This window comes from Sprattus sprattus (genome assembly GCF_963457725.1).
Source record: "Sprattus sprattus genome assembly, chromosome: 2".
In the NCBI taxonomy this organism is placed as follows: domain Eukaryota; kingdom Metazoa; phylum Chordata; class Actinopteri; order Clupeiformes; family Clupeidae; genus Sprattus; species Sprattus sprattus.
In genome coordinates, this window is record NC_137921.1 from 22,193,840 (window position 1) to 22,212,722 (window position 18,883).

General features: G+C 43.7%; 1 protein-coding gene across 1 annotated transcript; it reads right to left on the reverse strand.

Annotated features, from left to right (window-relative positions):
• Nucleotides 1-44: 44 nt before the first annotated feature.
• hddc2 (HD domain containing 2) lies at nucleotides 45-4,127 on the reverse strand. The gene is made up of 6 exons (XM_080859943.1): nucleotides 4,054-4,127; nucleotides 3,768-3,889; nucleotides 3,518-3,620; nucleotides 3,201-3,269; nucleotides 2,648-2,786; nucleotides 45-905 (listed from the first exon to the last, which is right to left on the reverse strand). Exons 1-6 carry the CDS (start codon nucleotides 4,096-4,098, stop codon nucleotides 748-750), a joined length of 636 nt encoding a protein of 211 aa, XP_080716069.1. The 5' UTR covers nucleotides 4,099-4,127; the 3' UTR covers nucleotides 45-747.
• Nucleotides 4,128-18,883: the final 14,756 nt, after the last annotated feature.

The window sequence follows — 18,883 nt, forward strand, 5'->3', positions numbered from 1 at the left end:
TTAAAGAAATAATAATGCAACTAATTAATGATGTATGTTTTTGTTTTAATTTTAAAAACACAAAACTCCATACAGAACATGGCTTTCCAAATTTTGAATCTATTATATACAAGGGGGAACCTAAAAAAAATCAGGGTCTGAAAAAAACATACAAAGATACTTGCAAATTGTGTGGTAATATCTTACACCAAAAACATGATGTCTTCAAATGCCATACTGAAGGCAACATTTAACACTGTGATGCATACTCAGACCATATTAACAGTATAATTACATAAACCTTAAAAAAATTGCAATTTTATATACTGCTGACATGATATTTGTTAATGTAAATGTGAAACTGACATTGTGAGGTGTAAAGTTTAAGTCATTTTTAGACTGTTTCACCTATCAAGTACTGACCTTAATGTGTGACTATTGCATTTAGTCCTGGATAGACAGACTTGTTTTCAGAGTTGTCTGACAGCTTGGGTTATTGAACATTATCTTTGAGGTAAAACATCATGTTCATCAAAGGAACTGTAAGGGTACACCCCTACTACAAACAATTATTCTTACACCCTTTCATTGTAATTTGTTGATTGAGTAGTTGTAGCGCCACCTTGTGTATGAGAACTTAATTACAACTCGTCATACAATATGTCACATCTCACAGCTCTTTCATAAAGCCTTTAAAAATTACGTACAAAAGTGATATTAAGGGGCACACACACACACATCAGTCCAGTGGAGGTTTTGAGGTGTATTTCAGTCATGAGATTTAGAGTTGGTTGGTGGGTTTGCAGGAGTGTCCGTTTTGTTCTGCGTGTCTAGTGGTTGTTCAGCTCCTGCCTTACCCATGTCCCTTGCCCGTTCAGCATTCAAGCTCTGCACCAATCGCAGCACCTCTGGGTGATGGAAGCGGCCTATAGATACAGGAAAAGGAGGGGAAAACAGACCTTACATAATCTATTACACTGATGAGGAAATTCAATCAAGCACTTCAGCCAATGAGCAGCCCCAAATTAGTATGTTTTTACTGGCAAAAATGCTTTATAGAAAACACATTATCATAACCCAAGATACGTACGAGTTTTACTGATTTTGAAGATTGATCATAATTAATGTTATAAAATAATTAACATAATAATGTTAAGCTAAGTCAGTTAATTATGTAACAGCATGGGCCCCCTCTGAGATAAAAACAAGTAACTCTAAACCCTCAGAGATGGGAGCGGGCATGGAAATTACATATCACATATACAGTACTGTGCAAAAGTTTTAGGCAGGTATGAAAAAAGGCTGTAAACTAAGAATACTTTCAAAAATGGAAGTGTTAACAGTTTATTTTCATCAATTCTTCATAAATTAACAAAATGCAGTGAAGGAACAGAAGAAAATTCTAAATTAAATCAATATTTGGTGTGACCACCCTTTGCCTTCAAAATAGCATCAATTCTTCCAGATACACTTGTGCAGTTTTTGAAGGAACTCGGCTGGTAAATTGTTCCAAACATCTTGGAGAACTAACCACAGATCTTCTGTGGATGTAGGCTTCCTAAAATTCTTCTGTCTCTTCATGTAAACCCAGACAGACTCGATGATGTAGAGATCAGGGCTCTGTGGGGGTCATACCATCACTTGCAGGACTTTCTGTTCTTCTTTAAGCTGAAGATAGTTGTTAATGACATTGGCTGTATGTTTGGGGTTATGTTCCTGCTGCAGAATACATTTGGTGCCAATCATACGCCTCCCTGATGGTATTGCATGATGGATTAGTATCTGCCTGTATTTCTCAGCATTGAGGACACCATTCATCCTGACCAAATCTCCAACTCCACTTGCAGAAATGCAGCCCCAAACTGGAAAGGAACCTCTACCATGCTTCACTGTTGCCTGCAGACTCTCATTATTGTACCTCTCTCCAGCCCTTCGGCGAACAAACTGCCTTCTTCTACAGCCAAATATTTCTAATTTTGACTCATCAGTCCAGAGCACCTTCTGCCATGTTTCTGCACCCCAGTTTTTATGTTTTCGTGCTTAGTTCAGTCACTTGGCCTTGTTTCCTTGTCGGGGTAGAGCTTTTTGGCTGCAACTCTTCCATGAAGACCACTTCTGGCCAGACTTCCCCGGACAGTAAATGTCTGTACCTGGGTACCACTGGTTTCTGCCAGTTCTGAGCTGATGGCACTGCTTGACATCTTCCGATTTTGAAGGTAAATAAGCTTGATGTGTTTTTCATCAGCTGCATTAAGTTTCCTTGGCTGACCACTGCGTCTACGATCCTCAACGTCTTCTTCAAAAGAGCTTGAACTGCACATTTTGAAACCCCTGTCTGCTTTGAAATCTTTGTCTGGGAGAGACCCTGCTGATGCAGTATAACTACGTTGTGTCTTGTTGCTGTGCTCAGTCTTACCATGTAAATGGATACAAAATAAACATTTATTGTTTACATTTTTCAAAGCATTCTTAGTTCATAGCATTTTTTCACACCTGCCTAAAACTTTTGCACAGTACTGTACATATTACATATCAGTATCTAGACAGACAAATTCTTCATACTCCTTTATTGCTCCTTAAAGGGAGCTGTAGTTCATCTCTGTTTGCAATTTTCCCATTTATAAAGTTAGTTCTTTAAACCCAACTGGAACTGGCGCTGCCGACCCACCCTGTGTGGAGGTGAAGAACTCCTCCAGTCGTCCCGGCATGCCCTCCAGCTGCTCATACTCGTGGGCCTGCAGGATCATCTCCAGCTGGTCCAGCTCCTTCACCAGCTTGGCCTCGGGGCTGGACTGCGTTTCGTACTCCTACGGGAAGACCAGGAGTCCTACTCAGAGCATGGGGCTAATCTGAACTGTTTTCACAAGCCACGCTCGTGTGAGCTTAAATTCTGAGGGTGACTGTGAATTCAGTTTCAGAAGTTCTGAGGAAACATCTGTTTATCACTCAGATTCAATCTATCGGGCTCACACCCTCAGATTTGTGTTTCAGGGCGTCATGAAGTAAACCTGCTGTAACAGCACTGGTAGGCTACATTGGAGTGAGTGAACACTCCTCAAACTATGCGAAGCAAAGAGGCCTGCTGGGGTGGGTTTTACACAAACACAAACAAACCTTGGGACACGGTGTACTGGGTGAGAAATGCTATCAATTCCCTTGGAAATTGCTATGAATTGACTGAACAGGAGGTCAAGCCATCCTTCAGTAGGACAAACACTTACATTCCATAACTCGTAAATTTCCTTTCGTAGACCCTCACTCAGCAGTCCTGTCAGGTGTTCCATGGCCTCCTGCAAGGTTTTGTAAATTTACACAAATATTGAATAAAATAAGTGAAGTCAAATTTACTAGGATTATATAAAGGTACAAATACGCAAATGTAAATTTTTCCCAAATTTGTACAATTACACTTAAGTACATTGTAATAAAGACGAGTAGACTTGAATTAAAATAATGAGGTCAGCTTGTTCTCCAATAGGCAATGTCATGTTTGTGTATTATCGTAAAGTAGTCTTCTTGACTTGAACAGAGAACTGACCTTCTCTCTCCTGTGTTTCTCTGCTTTGCTGATATTGTCTGCAGGTGCAATGTCCCCCACTATGCACTCAGCCATATCATGAACCAGAGCCATTTTCATGCACCTAATTGGAGGACAGCCACGTAACACAGTGCGCATTGATGAGAACAAGCATTAAGTCTGTTGAATGTATTAAGCAAGCAAGATGATGATTGTGTTCACTAGCCATCTGGGAAACATGTTTAGAACAAGTCTGTGTGCAAAAGTTTACCTATCCTTATTAAGGTTGCGATCTTCAATCGTAAGAGCCATCATGGACATTCTGTACATGTGATCTGATACGCTCTCTGGTTGTTTTACATTTCTGTACACCCAGCCAGTTCGCGGCACACGCTAGGTATAGAACAAAAGTAACGTTATATGATCCTCTTGTATGATGAATGCTAGCATATTCAGAATTTAAGAGTCTTTTAAAAAAAGACAACATCTAAAAGTATAACAATATTGTGTAAACGTTTGATGACACATTCTAGCATCATTAAAAGCAATTTGCTTACCTTTAATTGGCCAATGAGTTTCATAAACTGCAACATATTGTCCATGCCAAACAACTGCTGCTGCTGGTGAACCGGAAGCAGTTAGTTAGTCCAGATATTTTAATGACACAAAACAACCATAAGATGGCGCCTCATGCTTGAAACTGGTTCAGTCATTTACTCCTCTTCCCTTGATCTTTTTTTTTTGACTGTCTGTTGGATTCCCACGCACTGTCTACGGGATTCTCAGGACCCTGCAGTTTAAGGTAAGCATGCTCGCACTTTGTTGGGTCGGATTTTAAGAACATTTATTGATTAACTGATTGATTAACTCACTAAGACATTGCTTGGTTCTGTGGTAAAGTTGATAAAAAGGATTTGCTATTGGCCTAGAAGTTTCATCAAAGAAGTGGAGATGACGTTTCTTGAAAATGCAACATTTATAACTTTTGAATGTGTGTTCTGATAGATACAAAATGTATTGTAGCCTACATCAAAAGAGGATTATCCCTTGCTGTAACATAATTTCTTCAGTAGCCTACATAAGTGTGAGATGAAGGGAATCAACAACTGCAACTCTGTCTTTTTATCAAAAAGTTGGTAGTTAATTTTATCACAACCAATACAAGTTTATCTTCCTCTGAAAGAAGATCAAATGTTTTAAACTCTTAGTAGACTTGTCCTTGGCATAAATCATTTTGAATATACAATGTAACGTCCATGGACATACATTTGTAAATTCCAAACAGACTACATAATTTTTCCCACATGCTTGCATGGGGTCTATTTTAGAACTTGGTAACATAAAAGTTGACCTCATCTTAAAAGGCAGCTTTTAGCCATGAAAATTAAATGGACCGAAAATCTCATTACATCTTACTCAGAGTGGGTAGCCTACATGCTTTGTGACTCAAAGTTTAATTTTTCCCTGATTTCATTTTTATTTAAAGAATTACAGTTTGCCTTGAGGTTCCTTATCAGATGTGTGAATGTGTGTCAGTGACCTTGGAGAAAGCTGGTAAACAGGACTGGTGGAGATGACATCAGACTCTTCCTGCTTATCTCAGAGCTTTCTCCGCTCTGTCTTCACTCCTACTACGCCAGTGGCAGGTGTGAGAGGCCCTGTCGGCAGTCGCGCAGATGAGGACAGATGACAGTCGGATGTAGGCCCTTTCCTTTAGACTGATTTGAGGGTCAGCTCCCAACTCAGAGGGGTGTGTGCAGGGGAGTAGGGAGACACCCACGGTCACTTCCAGCATCCTCCACCTGTGCCACCAACCGCCACTGAGCTTCCTTTCCCGCAGACATCATTTCCTGGAGGCCGCTCATCTTCCCAGGGAGACGCAGACAGTGGAGGGTGGGAGGGGGTGGGGGGGACAATGCTTGCCCACCCTGGGAGTGGTGTTTTTTTTTATCACGCTCTCCACAGCAGACAGCAGGAAGGAAGCTGGAGCTGAGTGGATGTGCCACTCACGATGTCTCAGCCCAGCGTCAAGCTCCTGGCAGGGTTTAGGACACACATCTGCACATCTTCTAAGGAACATGCTCTATATGCTGCTCTCAGAACAAGTTTACTTGGAAACAACAAGCAAACTAAGACGCCTTATAATACTCTGTAAAGCCATACCTTGTCAAAATAGACTTTAAAATGCCTTATTTCTTTTAGACAATTCAGTTTTTAAAAAATACGTATTTTATTGCAAATCCAGATGATTGTGGATGCACCATTGAAGTGCAGAGGAGTAAAGAAAAATATAAGTGAGTCCCTGATGTGTTAAAGCATTAGATGAGGTTTTTTATACAAGCATGACTCGTGAATGTTCAGGACGTCTTTATTTTCTGTCAGACTACCTTGTGTCAAAGTATGGCCAGCTCACACTTTACCTTTACTGTGACAAAAAACAAGACATAATTTCACACTCAACATGATTCTCCAAACAACCCTTTGGTTACCATGGAAGCTGGGAGAAAGTTTATTATTTTGCCCCGGCGCTCTATCTGCACCTTGAGCTCTGGCCGTGGGTAAAGCGCCAGGTCGGGCCTTTGAGCGCTGTTCCAACTTCAAGACGGAACACGTTCTTGGTGATGCGCCGTCAATCTCAAGTAGGAAGTGTCAACTTGACGGCATTCCTTCTGGGCAAGGTGCCATTCGTTCGCTCGTGCATGCATGAATGGGCCTATGTTTCACCTGACCCTGAGAATCCCATTTCAACTTTGCCTGCACCGGCTGCAATCGTCCACCCCCTGGGGCAACAGAGGCCACCTGCCTCCCCTCAGGGGTAAATACGTGGCGGGTGTGGAGAGAAGAAAGAAAGAAGAAAAGGAACGTCAAATCAAAACACCACTATCCACGCGGCTTCCGTTGTCAAAACAACGATGACTCGTCACCGCACTCTCCTCCCTTTTATTGACAGGAAGTGAAGCGTTCCTTCCTGTCCAAGTCCTCCTGGGCAAAAAATAGACGCCACACTCCACAAGTGAGAAAAGCTGCCGACTGCTCATCCCTCAGCAGAATTGTCCCATCTGCTATTTTTAACTGCAGTGGTTGTAGTAGTTTTTAAAATGTTCAGCTGACCTTTGACTCTTCACACTGACCTCAGGGACTGAGTTGCATTGAGGGGTTTGTGTGTTGCTAATTTTGGAACGGGAACACTAAAAATGCCCTGGGAATTCTACTGGGGGATTTTCCGGGGGCCGGCAGCCGCACTCCCTCCTCAGTCAGTTCCTCACGGAGTAACGCCGTCAGCAGGCTGGGAGATGGCGGGAGACGGCGGAGTTTCTCGTGAGAATCCTGTGTCCTGTCCTGCTCACGGACTAGCCGAGAGGGGTGGTGCGCTGTGAGTGTATGTTCTACGGGGGAGGTGGGGGGAGGGGGTGTTGGTGTCTCTCTGTGTGAAATGGATGAACGGTTGTGAGCAGCAGACCGACTTCATCAGGACCTGTGTTGTAGTTGTTCTTCATCAGGACCTGTGTTGTTGTTGTTCTTCATCAGGACCTGTGTTGTAGTTGTTCTTCATCAGGACCTGTGTTGTAGTTGTTCTTCATCAGGACCTGTGTTGTTGTTGTTCTTCATCAGGACCTGTGTTGTAGTTGTTCTTCATCAGGACCTGTGTTGTTGTTGTTCTTCATCAGGACCTGTGTTGTAGTTGTTCTTCATCAGGACCTGTGTTGTTGTTGTTCTTCATCAGGACCTGTGTTGTTGTTGTTCTTCATCAGGACCTGTGTTGTTGTTGTTCTTCATCAGGACCTGTGTTGTAGTTGTTCTTCATCAGGACCTGTGTTGTTGTTGTTCTTCATCAGGACCTGTGTTGTTGTTGGTCTTCATCATGACCTGTGTTGTTGTTGGTCTCCTGCTCCTCATTGCTGTTTTCTCACTCTGTGTCGGTTATTGTAACCCTCCACTCCCCCTCCCTGGTCAGAGCGACCTTTCCCCCATCCTCTTCTGCTCTGTGAGAGTGATGAGACTGACTGAGATTTCTGACACAGTGTTCAGTGTGTCCTACTCCATCCAGTGACAAAATAAAACGTCACCCCATACTGTAAATATAATAATAATATATACATTAATATAAGCAAGCAATTGCAATATTAAATAATCTACAGGATACAAAAAAATATGGGACATCCTTGCATATAGAAGTTAGATATTCAGATAGCGGTTTTATGAGTGTTACAGTTAAGACCACTGATGAAAGAGTGTGTGTGTATCTTTCCTTTTAGCATGAGAGACTGTGTGTGTGTGTGTGTGTGTGTGTGTGTGTGTGTGTGTGTGTGTGTGTGTGTGTGTGTATGTCTTTGTGTCTGCATCTGAGCTTTTATCAAAGGGATAGGTCAAAGGAGCAGGTTCGGACACCCGGCATCACCTCCACACAGTCAGCCTAAGTGCAGGCAGCGGTGGCCTGGCCTCCGTTCCCAGCCGCTCTCACACACATCACACCCGGGAGGAGGGCCGCACCGTCCCAGCAGGCCGTGTGAGAATGCTCAAGAGAGAGGTTAGTGCGGGGGCAGTTGAAACACGATCCCCCTCCCTGGCGACACGGCTGCACCTCAAAAGGGTCCCACCACCTTGAAGTGAATGACCTCAGCTGCTGCAACCGTAAACAGAGTTCAGAGCAAAGATGAGAGAGACACAGAAAGAGAGAGAGATAAAGAAAGAGAGAGAGTGGAAGGATAGAGAAGGATCTCTCAGTCCCCCTGAGGGAGTTGACATGGATGGGAGGTGGTGGTGGGGGGGTAGGTGGGGCTGTGAAGGTGTACGCTGCTTTATTCTTCTCCTCCTCCTTCTGTTCTTTCTCTTCCTCCTCCTCCTCCTCCTCCTCTTCTTCGTCACCTGCTCCCTCTCATTCTGTAGTGGGAAGAAAGGGACATTGTGATTCATGGGCGCCTGGCTTTGATAGCGGCTCCCTGGAGGTGGCAGGAGTGAAGGGTGAGCTGGGAGCTCCCCTGTGAAGCGCTCAGCACACTGCCAGGGAGAAGGCGGATCTTGGCATGCTCCATAAAGCTGATTAGCAGTGAACTATGAAATACAACGGGAAGGCTTTAGAGAGTTTATTTTATTTTCAAACATGGAAAGATGAAAATGACGGGCACCCTAAATGTGCTGGAGACAAGAGGTGCTGATTTAACTAATGTAGCCTCCGTAGCTCAAAAAGTACATTAAAAATGTATGGTACAGAAAGCTATGAGGGCAGCCTTCAGCGTGTTATTAATGACTGTGATTAGAAATGAGGACATATGTGTGACAGTGTGTTCTGGCTGTGATGAATTGCAGCATATTTCTGTATAACATAAAATAATTAGATATTCATCAGGTAAAATAATTGGGATCGGAAAACATTTAGAACACATTTACTTGGGTGTCGTTAAGTATTGTGCACTGAGAGTACAGGTCCTGTTGTTCAACATTACGTAAACAGGAAGCAGGATTGTTTTTCTGTTTATCTGAGGCGTGACGGGACATTTAACCCCACGTTTGGCAGGGCCAGCCGGGCCATTGAGGAGCCCGGCGGGGTGCTGTGCCTCCCAGCGGGTCACAGCGAACCCTGGGAATTCTTCGGGGTTAACGCTGTCGCCATGGTGCGGCGGCCCATAATCCTCGTCACTGTGCCTGGCCTTCATCGTCATACTCCACACTATGGCATCTGAGCCCTGTATCTTATTCTCACCATATTACTGCATAAAGTTTTATAATGACTTTAATGATCTGGCAGACACTGAAAAGAGTAATAGACACAATAACATGTTCAACTCTGGGAAATGATGACTTAGGTGAGGGTTCTATGGAGTTTGCACTATTTAAAGCAAAGGCTTATTGTGGGCAAATTACCTTAGGCCCTGTAGTGGGGGAAATCATATGGACAACTTACATCAAACATATATGGAGAAGAACAAAACTCTACCTCCCTGTTAGCCATGCATTTGGGCGGCCACAGTTGTGTCTATGTTTGTTGGGCTAGTTTATGCTGTTATGAATTATTCATAGACTTAGAATAATAAGCGCTGTGTCAAAGAAAGAAAAAAAGAAGGTAAACACCAATCGAGAACTTCTAAGTTATGAAGTATGAACTATGAAGTTGTGGGCCAAAAAGGTTCCCATGGTTCCCCACTGATTGAAGGTTCATAGTAAAGATATGCATTTCAGGAGTTCTAGATGTACACCAGCATCGCCGCCTCCTTCCCCATTAGTTGCTCAAGTTATGAACCTTCACCTCCTACTGACCTGGGACGCATGTCCACACTTGTCTGCTTGAGCAGTAACGAGCACTGTCAGGTAAGCTTGCTGTCTGCAGAACAGTTCTGTTCACACCAGCTCTGACACTGAAGCATAGTGTCATAATGAAGGTACTTAAGGTTTATGACTCTGTGTTTAGTGGGGAATTAGGCCATGTGCCAGGGCATTATTGGGCCTCTTTTTGGTGTGATTTATGGCAAGGTAATGACACCGGCGTCAGTGGAATGGCAGACATGGTGTTTCATGTGGTCTATGATTATTTGTGGGATTTAGAGGAACTTGATGTTCAGCTGTTTCATGATGGTACACACCTCCCAATGTCTGGGCTTTGCGAGGCAGCAACATTAGTTATTTCCATTGTTAAGCGAAATGAGTCAGTAATAAATAAGTCCACTGCCATCTGCAACAAAACACCAATCTGTGTTTGTACAAAGTCAAAGTTTATTCAAGGTTGCCTGCAGTGACAATGCATAAGGATGCTTAAATAACCACATTTTTTTTTTTTCTTTACTCTCTTTTCAATCGTTTGACCTGCCACTTCCTGCAAGATGGAGGGACGGACAGAGGGACGGAGGGACAGATGGGGTGGTGCTGGCAGCGGCGGTGGTGGCGCCCGGCTCTCTGCTCTCTGTGTAACACTACCTCCACCAGCCTGCTCCTGACCCACTTCCCCACAGCTCTGGCTTTCACACACACACACACACACACACAGAGGAGAGAGAGAGAGAAGGAGGGGGGTAGGGAGGTAAATAAGAGATAGGATGTGAATGAAAAAAGAGAGGAGAGGAAACAGACAGGGAGAGGGATAGAAAGGGATAGAGGTAAAGTGAGAAAGAGTGAATAAGGTGAGGGAATGATAGACAGAGGCTGGAAAAAGCAAAAGAAAGTGTAGAGGAGGAAGGTAAGAGAAGGACACACACACACACACACACACACCACACTGTGTATATTTCCCTCTCCCACACACAGACACACAGGCTCTCACTCACACAAACACACAGAAATTCTCTCACACACACACACGCGCACACACTTTCACTCATAACAAACACACAGAACCTCTCTCTCACACACACACACGCACACACACTTTCACTCACACACACACACACTCCCTGGCTCCTGTTGTCTGCTCCCACGGCCCGCGCCCCCTCCCTGGCTGATGGATCACCCTGTTCCCAGTGTGCCAGCTCCCCTGGGGGGTTGCCCGGCACACACACATACACACGCACGCCTGCACACACACACACACACACACACACACATACACACACCCACACACACCACACCACATCCCCCCCCGGGGGCACAGACTCTACAGTGCTGCTTTGCACCCCTCTCCTTCACCTCCTCAGTCTTTCTCCTCCTCTCTCTCTCTCTCTCTCTCTTTCTCTCTGCCTAGTGGATACTGTCACCTGTGGTGTTAGCAACATACTGTGCTATCTGTCTGGCGTCTGGGATGGTTGTGTGCTGGGTTGGTGACTGCTTTGTTTGCTGTTCAGTGGTCAGTGAGCCACCATCGTACGCTTTTTTTTCACACACTCACCTCTCTCTACATGTATTTCTGCAATTCATTGCCTTTCTCTTTTTAAAAAAATTTGCTGAAAGAAAGTAAAGAAAGAAAGAAAGAAAAAAAGGAAAAGAACATTAAAAGAACGAAGGAAAGAGAGCGAGCGAGCGAGAGAGAGAGAGAGAGAGAGAGAGAGAGAGAGAGAGAGAGAGAGAGAGAGAGAGAGGAGTGTGGGCATTTGGATGTGACTGGGCTGGGCTCTGTCCTTAGAGTAGCCTGGGAACAGGACATTCAGAAGCACTCTAGGGCAGGGGAGTGGGGGGTGTAGCATCTCAGGGCAGGATGATTTAGTTGCAGAGCATGTGATGAGGGGTGTGTGTGTGTGTGTGTGTGTGTGTGCATACGTGTGTGTGTGTGTGTGTGTCTGAGTCTGTGTGTGCAAGCATTTGTATTTGTGTGAGCGTGTGTGTGTGTGTGTGTCCAACTGTAGCCTTGACTTTGAATCAGACCCCAGCGTCACGTTTGAGTGGTGGCAGTCGCCAGGGAAGCGTGGATCATTGGGCAAAACCCCCTAAAGCACTCTTTTTCCAACACTCTCTCTCCCTCTCTTTCTTTTGTCTTTCTCTCTCTCTTTTTCTTGCACAGTGGAATCTCTGTGGGAGTCTTACGGGGTCCTAAGGACAACTTTCATCTTTAAACTGTTGGTGCGTTCCATCTGTCAACATCACACTCCTTTAGAGAGAGATAGAGAGAGAGAGAGAGAGATAGAGGGAGAGAGAGAAAGAGAGAAAGAGGCAGAGAGTTGGAGTGGGAGAGAAAGAGAGTTAGAGAGAGAACCAGAGCAAGAGAGACATAGAGAAACAATGAGAAAGTGAAAAAAAGAACACTGCAATTTTACAAGCCAAAAAACACAACATGTAATATTCCAATTTCAGGATCACTGATCAGCAGCTATGTTGTGGCAGACAGAGTCACAACACGTCGGAGATAAGCAGGATTAAGACTAACAAGTCATGGGGTTGAGGTGGTGTTTTTTCTTTTTTTTTAAAACAGTGTTGCGCAGATGACCTTTGCCAATATCTCTGCCTAAGTGACAAGTCCAATGCGGAGAGCCGCCAGCAAGAGGGCTAATTGGAATGTATTTGATGTGTTTTGGTGTGAGGTGCTTTTGAACTCACACGTGACTGGTTCAGATGTTGTCGGTTAAACCGGATGAAAACGCATTCAAGGAAGAAAACATATATCCAGAGGACAAAAGAGAAGCCAGAGAAGAGATTCAGAATTAAACACATGCATAAATACACACACACAAATACACACACACACACACTCCATGTGTATGGAACCTGTTTTTGAATTTAGAGCTTTTGAGTTAACTTACTTTCGTGAACCAAAAATTACTTTTTGTATTTTCTGCATTTATTATTCTCATTGTTTAAAGATGGTTTTGCCATGGATCTTTTAATATGAGTATTAACATTAGGAATTTTTCTTTGTTATTTGATTTCAACATTTATTGTAATTCACTTGGCAATGAAGATACAAAGTCAAAGTTTTTCAAAGAAATCCATGTCCCGACTGTGGGATGATTATACTTTGAGCATTTGTTCCATATGTCTACTGCGCATACTGTCCAGCACACAGTAATAATCTAAAGGGATATGAGTCTTACAGAGAGGGAATGACTGTTGCTCAGTATTTCTGTCCCATTTGTTGTCGCTGACTACGTGCTGTGGCTTTTCCTTTGGTTTGGCCCAAATTAGGCCATTATAATAATCAGGGCCAACTTATCTCCATATTTATACAAAAAAAACTCTTTATCACTTCACAGACACTGGGTGGAACCACCTTTGACCTCACATAATTTCACTTTCTTAATGGCAATGGTAAGACATGGACAACAAGCCACCAATGTACAAGAGTAAACATGTGTACAAGGTCCCAGTCATAACATTTCTTTTCAGATGACTTAAAGGGGTTGAACAAAAAATGTGCCGAAAAAAAATTGTGGAAGGGGTTTTTCCCAGCATGTGAAAATGTGTCTAAATGTCGGACAGATGTGTTGATGTTCCCACACAGCCAGAGAGATGGGAAAGACAGGTTAGGCTTTAGGTCGGTGTGACTGCATTGTCTCATTCAAACTATTCGAAAAAGGAAACATAGTTAAAGAATACCACTGCATCCTCCTAAACAAATGATTGTCCCCGTCTCTCGCTCTCTCTCTCACACACACACACTCACAAACAGAGGGAGAGCTAGCTCTCATCTCTGCAGCACTCTCTCTCTCACTCTCTCACTCTCTCACACACACACACACACAAACACTCACACTCACAGACAATATGAGGGAAATATATTTGCACTATATCCTGTTCGCATAGTGCTCACTGGAGCAAAGCCAGGGGAGGTTAAAGCAATGGGAAACAACCCCCCTCACACACCCTCACCCTCATCCCCACGGCCCCCACCCCCACCCACCTCACTCCCCCCATCATCCCCCCTCCCCTCCCAGTGGTCAGAGTGGTCCAAGGCCCTTGTCACAGTGTTGGGGCTGGCATGGAGAGGTTATATTTAGACCCCAGACAAACTGAAAAAAATGATAGCAAGTTAGAGAAGGAGAGAAACTCTGTGTGTGTGGGAGAGAGAGTGTAAGTGTGTGTGTGTGTGTGTGTGTCTGTCTGTGTTTGTGTATGTGTCAGAGAGTGACTGAGACAGAGATAGAGAGAAGGAAGAGAGCAACTGTGTGTGTTTACGTGTCCGTGTATGTGTGTGTCTGTGAGTGAGTGAGGTAGAGAGGGAAAGAAAGAAAGGGAGAGAGGAGGAAAGAGGGCCAGTCACTTCATAAATAAAGAGGCCTGAGCCTGAGAACGACGGCGAAGCCGACCAAGGAAAACAATCGGCGAGTCAACACACGGAGCGGCCTGAGAAAACAAACAGAGCTGATGAGAACGCCGCTGCTCCTGAAAGGCTCATTAGCAGCCAGATGCACGGTCACACACTCACTCACACACATACACACACAAGCATGCACACACATACACGCACATTCAAGCACACATATTCAGGCACACACACATAAGCACATACACACACTCGCACACACACTCAAACACATACACACATGCATACACACACACACAAACACACACAAGTAGACTCAGTCGAATCTCTCTCTCTCCCTCTCTCTCTTTCATACACACACACACACTCAAACACATACACACACGCACACACACACTCTCAAACACATGCACATTCACAGAGGCCCCCCAGCTCTCTCTCAGCACCGCTTCCTCACACACACCACCGGCTGCCCAGCGGCACGGGTTCCCACCCTCACCACACTTGCCCCGCACCGCTTCCGACAGCCCTCCATTTTTTATGAAAGCGTGTGTGCCGTCTGTGGTTTTTTACTGTACATTCCTTCTCTCTATTTCTCTCTCTCTCTCACTCTTTCGCACTCATCCTCACTGGCTTCCTTCCATCATGCTTCTCTCTCTTCCGCTACATCCCCATCTTTCCCTACTCATCTCAACAAAATTTTGTCTAGTAGCTTAAGAGCCTAATTAACTCAGCCTATGCTTCATTAGTATTTCTGTCAGTACTGACACACTAGAAGTACACATAGTCAGACACCTGATGCATGTCAAGGCTTAATCTAACTGAAAAGAAGACTTTACATTACTGTGAATACAGACAAATACTTAGATTTATATTTTTTTAAACTTGTGTAAATAGTATTGTTGAGGACTAAAGAGTAAGTACATGTGTTAATACAAAATCATCACCATGGTGATGAACTGGCTGCTTTGTTGATGTACCCATCCTGTGCTTCTTGGGTGTACACACGTATTTTATAAGTTATTGTGTATCATTGTAAATACTGTTTTCTTCCATGGGTTGCTGCTAATGACATTTGTGGTTCCTATGCCACTGCTATGCTGCTGCTATGCTGTGGCTTCTGCTCCTCCCTCTCTACCATTTTGTTTATTGTGCTAACGTGACAGGGCTTTTGTTTTGGAAGACATTTTTCATGTGTGTGTTTGGGAAATGTGTCAGAGAACACTTCTTCACTTCATTCTGGTGAGACAGGAACTTGCATGCGTGACTTTTTTGTTGTTGTTTTTGCATGTCTTTACATGCTTCAGTGGTTTTATATGAGGGGGCCTGTTCCTAGAATCCTCTATGCATAAATGAAGTTCATCACCATTAAGTTCATCCAGCCTTCTCATTTCATTACGCTACTTATTTTCTGTGAAGTTCCCAATATGCAAATCCATAAATCTGAGATACTCCAGAACTGGAGATTTCATTTGAGCAAGGATGTGACCATCCTATAAGTCATGAATACACTGGAAACTTTTTTTAAATATGTATATTTTTTTTTATTTGCTGTTTGCCTCACTGTTGATGAAAAAAAACCTGAACAGTGAGATTTCCAAGTCAATAGAACAGAATACATTTCCTCAGAATGAAAGTTCTGAATCATCCTGTCTACAGTATCCTCAGTTTCTCACAATCAGTATGATACAAGAGAATATGAGAGCTGGGGAACATTTTCACTTCCTGTATTGATATTGTGCAGATAAGGAGCTCCAGGAATATATTCGTGTGTGCATATTTTGGGATCAGACTCTAAATAAATAGTGGATTTATATGCACCTTGTGTCTGTGTGTGTGTCTTTGTGGGAGTGTGTGTGTGTTTGTTTGTTTAGTAATAAATGATGGATTTATATGCACCTTGTGTTTGTGTGTGTCTTGTGTGAACATGTGTCTGTCCGCATGTATGTGTCTTTACAGTCTGTATACATACCCCAGCATGAGTCCGTGCGCATGGGTCAGTGTATGTGTTGTGCATGTACACACAAACGTTTGTACATACTTTATTTGTATATGTATTTAGTGTGTGTGTGTGTGTGTGTTTGAGTGTGTAGCGGCAGATGTGGGAGCGGCGCTAACGCGACAACGCTTCCAGATCTTGATAGCGTGGCCGAGAGGGTGGAGGGGTCAGCTCCTATCTGCCAAGGGGATCGCCGGCGCGCACACAACAGAGGGAAGTGCCCTCGGAGTGCTGTGCTCAGAGACCCATTGTGCAGCCTCACACACACACACACACACGCACACGCACAAACACACACACACACACACGCACGCACGACCACACCCCTCACCTTCCCCCAGTACCACCACCACCACACACACACAAACACACACACAACCACACACGCACACACACACACACACACACACACACACACACGTCCCTCTTCCTCCCCCTGTTGCACAACACACAAACACACACACACTTACACACAAACAAACATGCACTACATGGGACTGGTGGGCACACACATGCTCTCTTACACAACCCCGAGGAAAGGTCTAAAATTGAAATCTCAAGCAGTCCCGATGACTCAGCAAACATGAGGTAGTTACGAGGTGAAGAACCTAGTGTGTGGGTCTGCTGGAGAGTGGAATATGTTAGTAGTGAATGGAAGAAGCACAACTGGTGGTAGCTGCACATGTAAGGCTGGTTACCCATCCCATGCAGTAATCAAACTGTAAGCAACACCCAAAACTGAATTAAATGTGTTGTAAAGGATAACTAATGAATGACACTTTAAATTCAAAATCTCATCAGATCACATCATGTTATTTTCACACACTTGCTGAATGATCTTGCAAACCAATGACAGCTTCAGTTGAACAATGTTGTCCAACCACATCAAATATGCTTATGAGGAGAGAGGATACGTGTGGACTTGATCAAAGGGATGCACATTAACCACTCCAAACCACTCCTTCTCCTCAGTGTTCTTGGGAAATGAATTATATAAGTGTCCCGTTTGCCCTCAAACTCCTTCTCTCGCTGTCATGTTTGTCTCTCTGTATACTTTTCTTTTTAACTCTCTCTCCCGCTCTTTCTCTGTTTGTCTCTCTCTGACAAACATGTGCCCACACACACCAAAACATGCAAGCGCACACGCACGCATGCACACACACAGACACAAACACACACACACACACACACACACACACACACACACACACACACACACACACACACACATACATACATACACACAGACACACACTTGCACCCTTTCTCCATCCTTTACCCACTCTCAATCTTCAATCTCCCACTCGTGCACTCAAACACACACACACACACACACACACACACACACACACACACACACACACACACACACACACACACACATACAAACACACACACACAAACACACACACACACACACAACTCCATGCTCCACAGCTAAGCATTACCCTGAAGTGGCCCTTAACCCTGGTGCCTGTCTCCATCACAAGTCCCTGGAGGACCCAGAATAAAGAGGTGTTCTTTTCTATAGGGAGACTCCCTCTCCTTCTGTCTAGCACTTACAGTCTCCGTTCCCCCCAACCTTCCACCCCAACCCTTCTCTCACCCCTGGAGACCTGGGTTAGAGATAGGGCCTTCATTGCTGCCCTATTCACACTGGACATGGGAGAGTTTCACAGAATAATATCAAAGCTCCCAGTTTGGTTGAAGAGGAAGTCAGTCCAGATAGTGGGAATCTCAATTGGTTAATTCACCATAAATTTTGCTCGTATTCCCAACACTAATTAAGGCATCCTGCAGTAGAAGATATTATGCGTCCTCTGGAATGGAACTGGCCCTCATAATATGAATGTGCTATTTTAAGTATCTGTGGGGGATGTGGCTAAGTGTTTCTTGCTTGGTGTTTGTGTTTATTCGTTCTAGTTTTCATCAGAAGAAAGAGAGAAGAAGGATGAAACAGAACATAAACGCCTGTATGTTTGTTTGTGTGTGTGTTTGTGTATGTGTGTGCATATCTGTGTGTGTATGTGTTTGTGTATATATGTGTGAGCATGTCTGTGTGTGTGCATGTCTGAGAGAGAGAGTGTGTGTGTGTGTGTGTGTGTGTGTGTGTGTGTGTGTGTGTCTGTGTCTGTGTGTGTGTGTGTGTCCACGTCTCTGTGTGTAGTAATATGTATTTCAAATGTTAAATACAAAATTGCATTTCTTAATCTGTGTTAATGAGCCTTATAAAAGTGGTTATATCAATTTAATTAAGTATAGTCAGTATAGTGTTAAGTAGTTTTGCATATACAAATTTCAGAAAATACTTTTCCCAAAACGGTATACATGATAACGTCACATGTACGCATCTGCACACGTCTTTTGAGATTGAACCGTGTTCTGGTCATTTTTGTTGCTCTCTCTGATTGGATGACAAGACATTTGTCTAATAGCCTTCTTGACATGGCTATGGTCATCTAGCTGGCTTGAATACTCCCCATCATAATACAGTGCTACTCTAAACAGATTTGTAATCTGTCTTGTTAAGCAGTGAAAAGCTGCCTACGTGTCTGCCTAAGTGAAGGTCTGGGATACGATGTATCTTTGCCTTGGTGATATATTTTTGTATTTTTAAAATACTAAATACTGTATTTATTTTCATTCATGTCCTGGTTGCTGTATTATGTATTTAATTTTGATGCTTTTGCAACTTGAGTATTTTGTATATTATATTATGGTGTACTTTTGCTCATCCCTGTGTATAGTATTATCCAACAAAATAGATTAA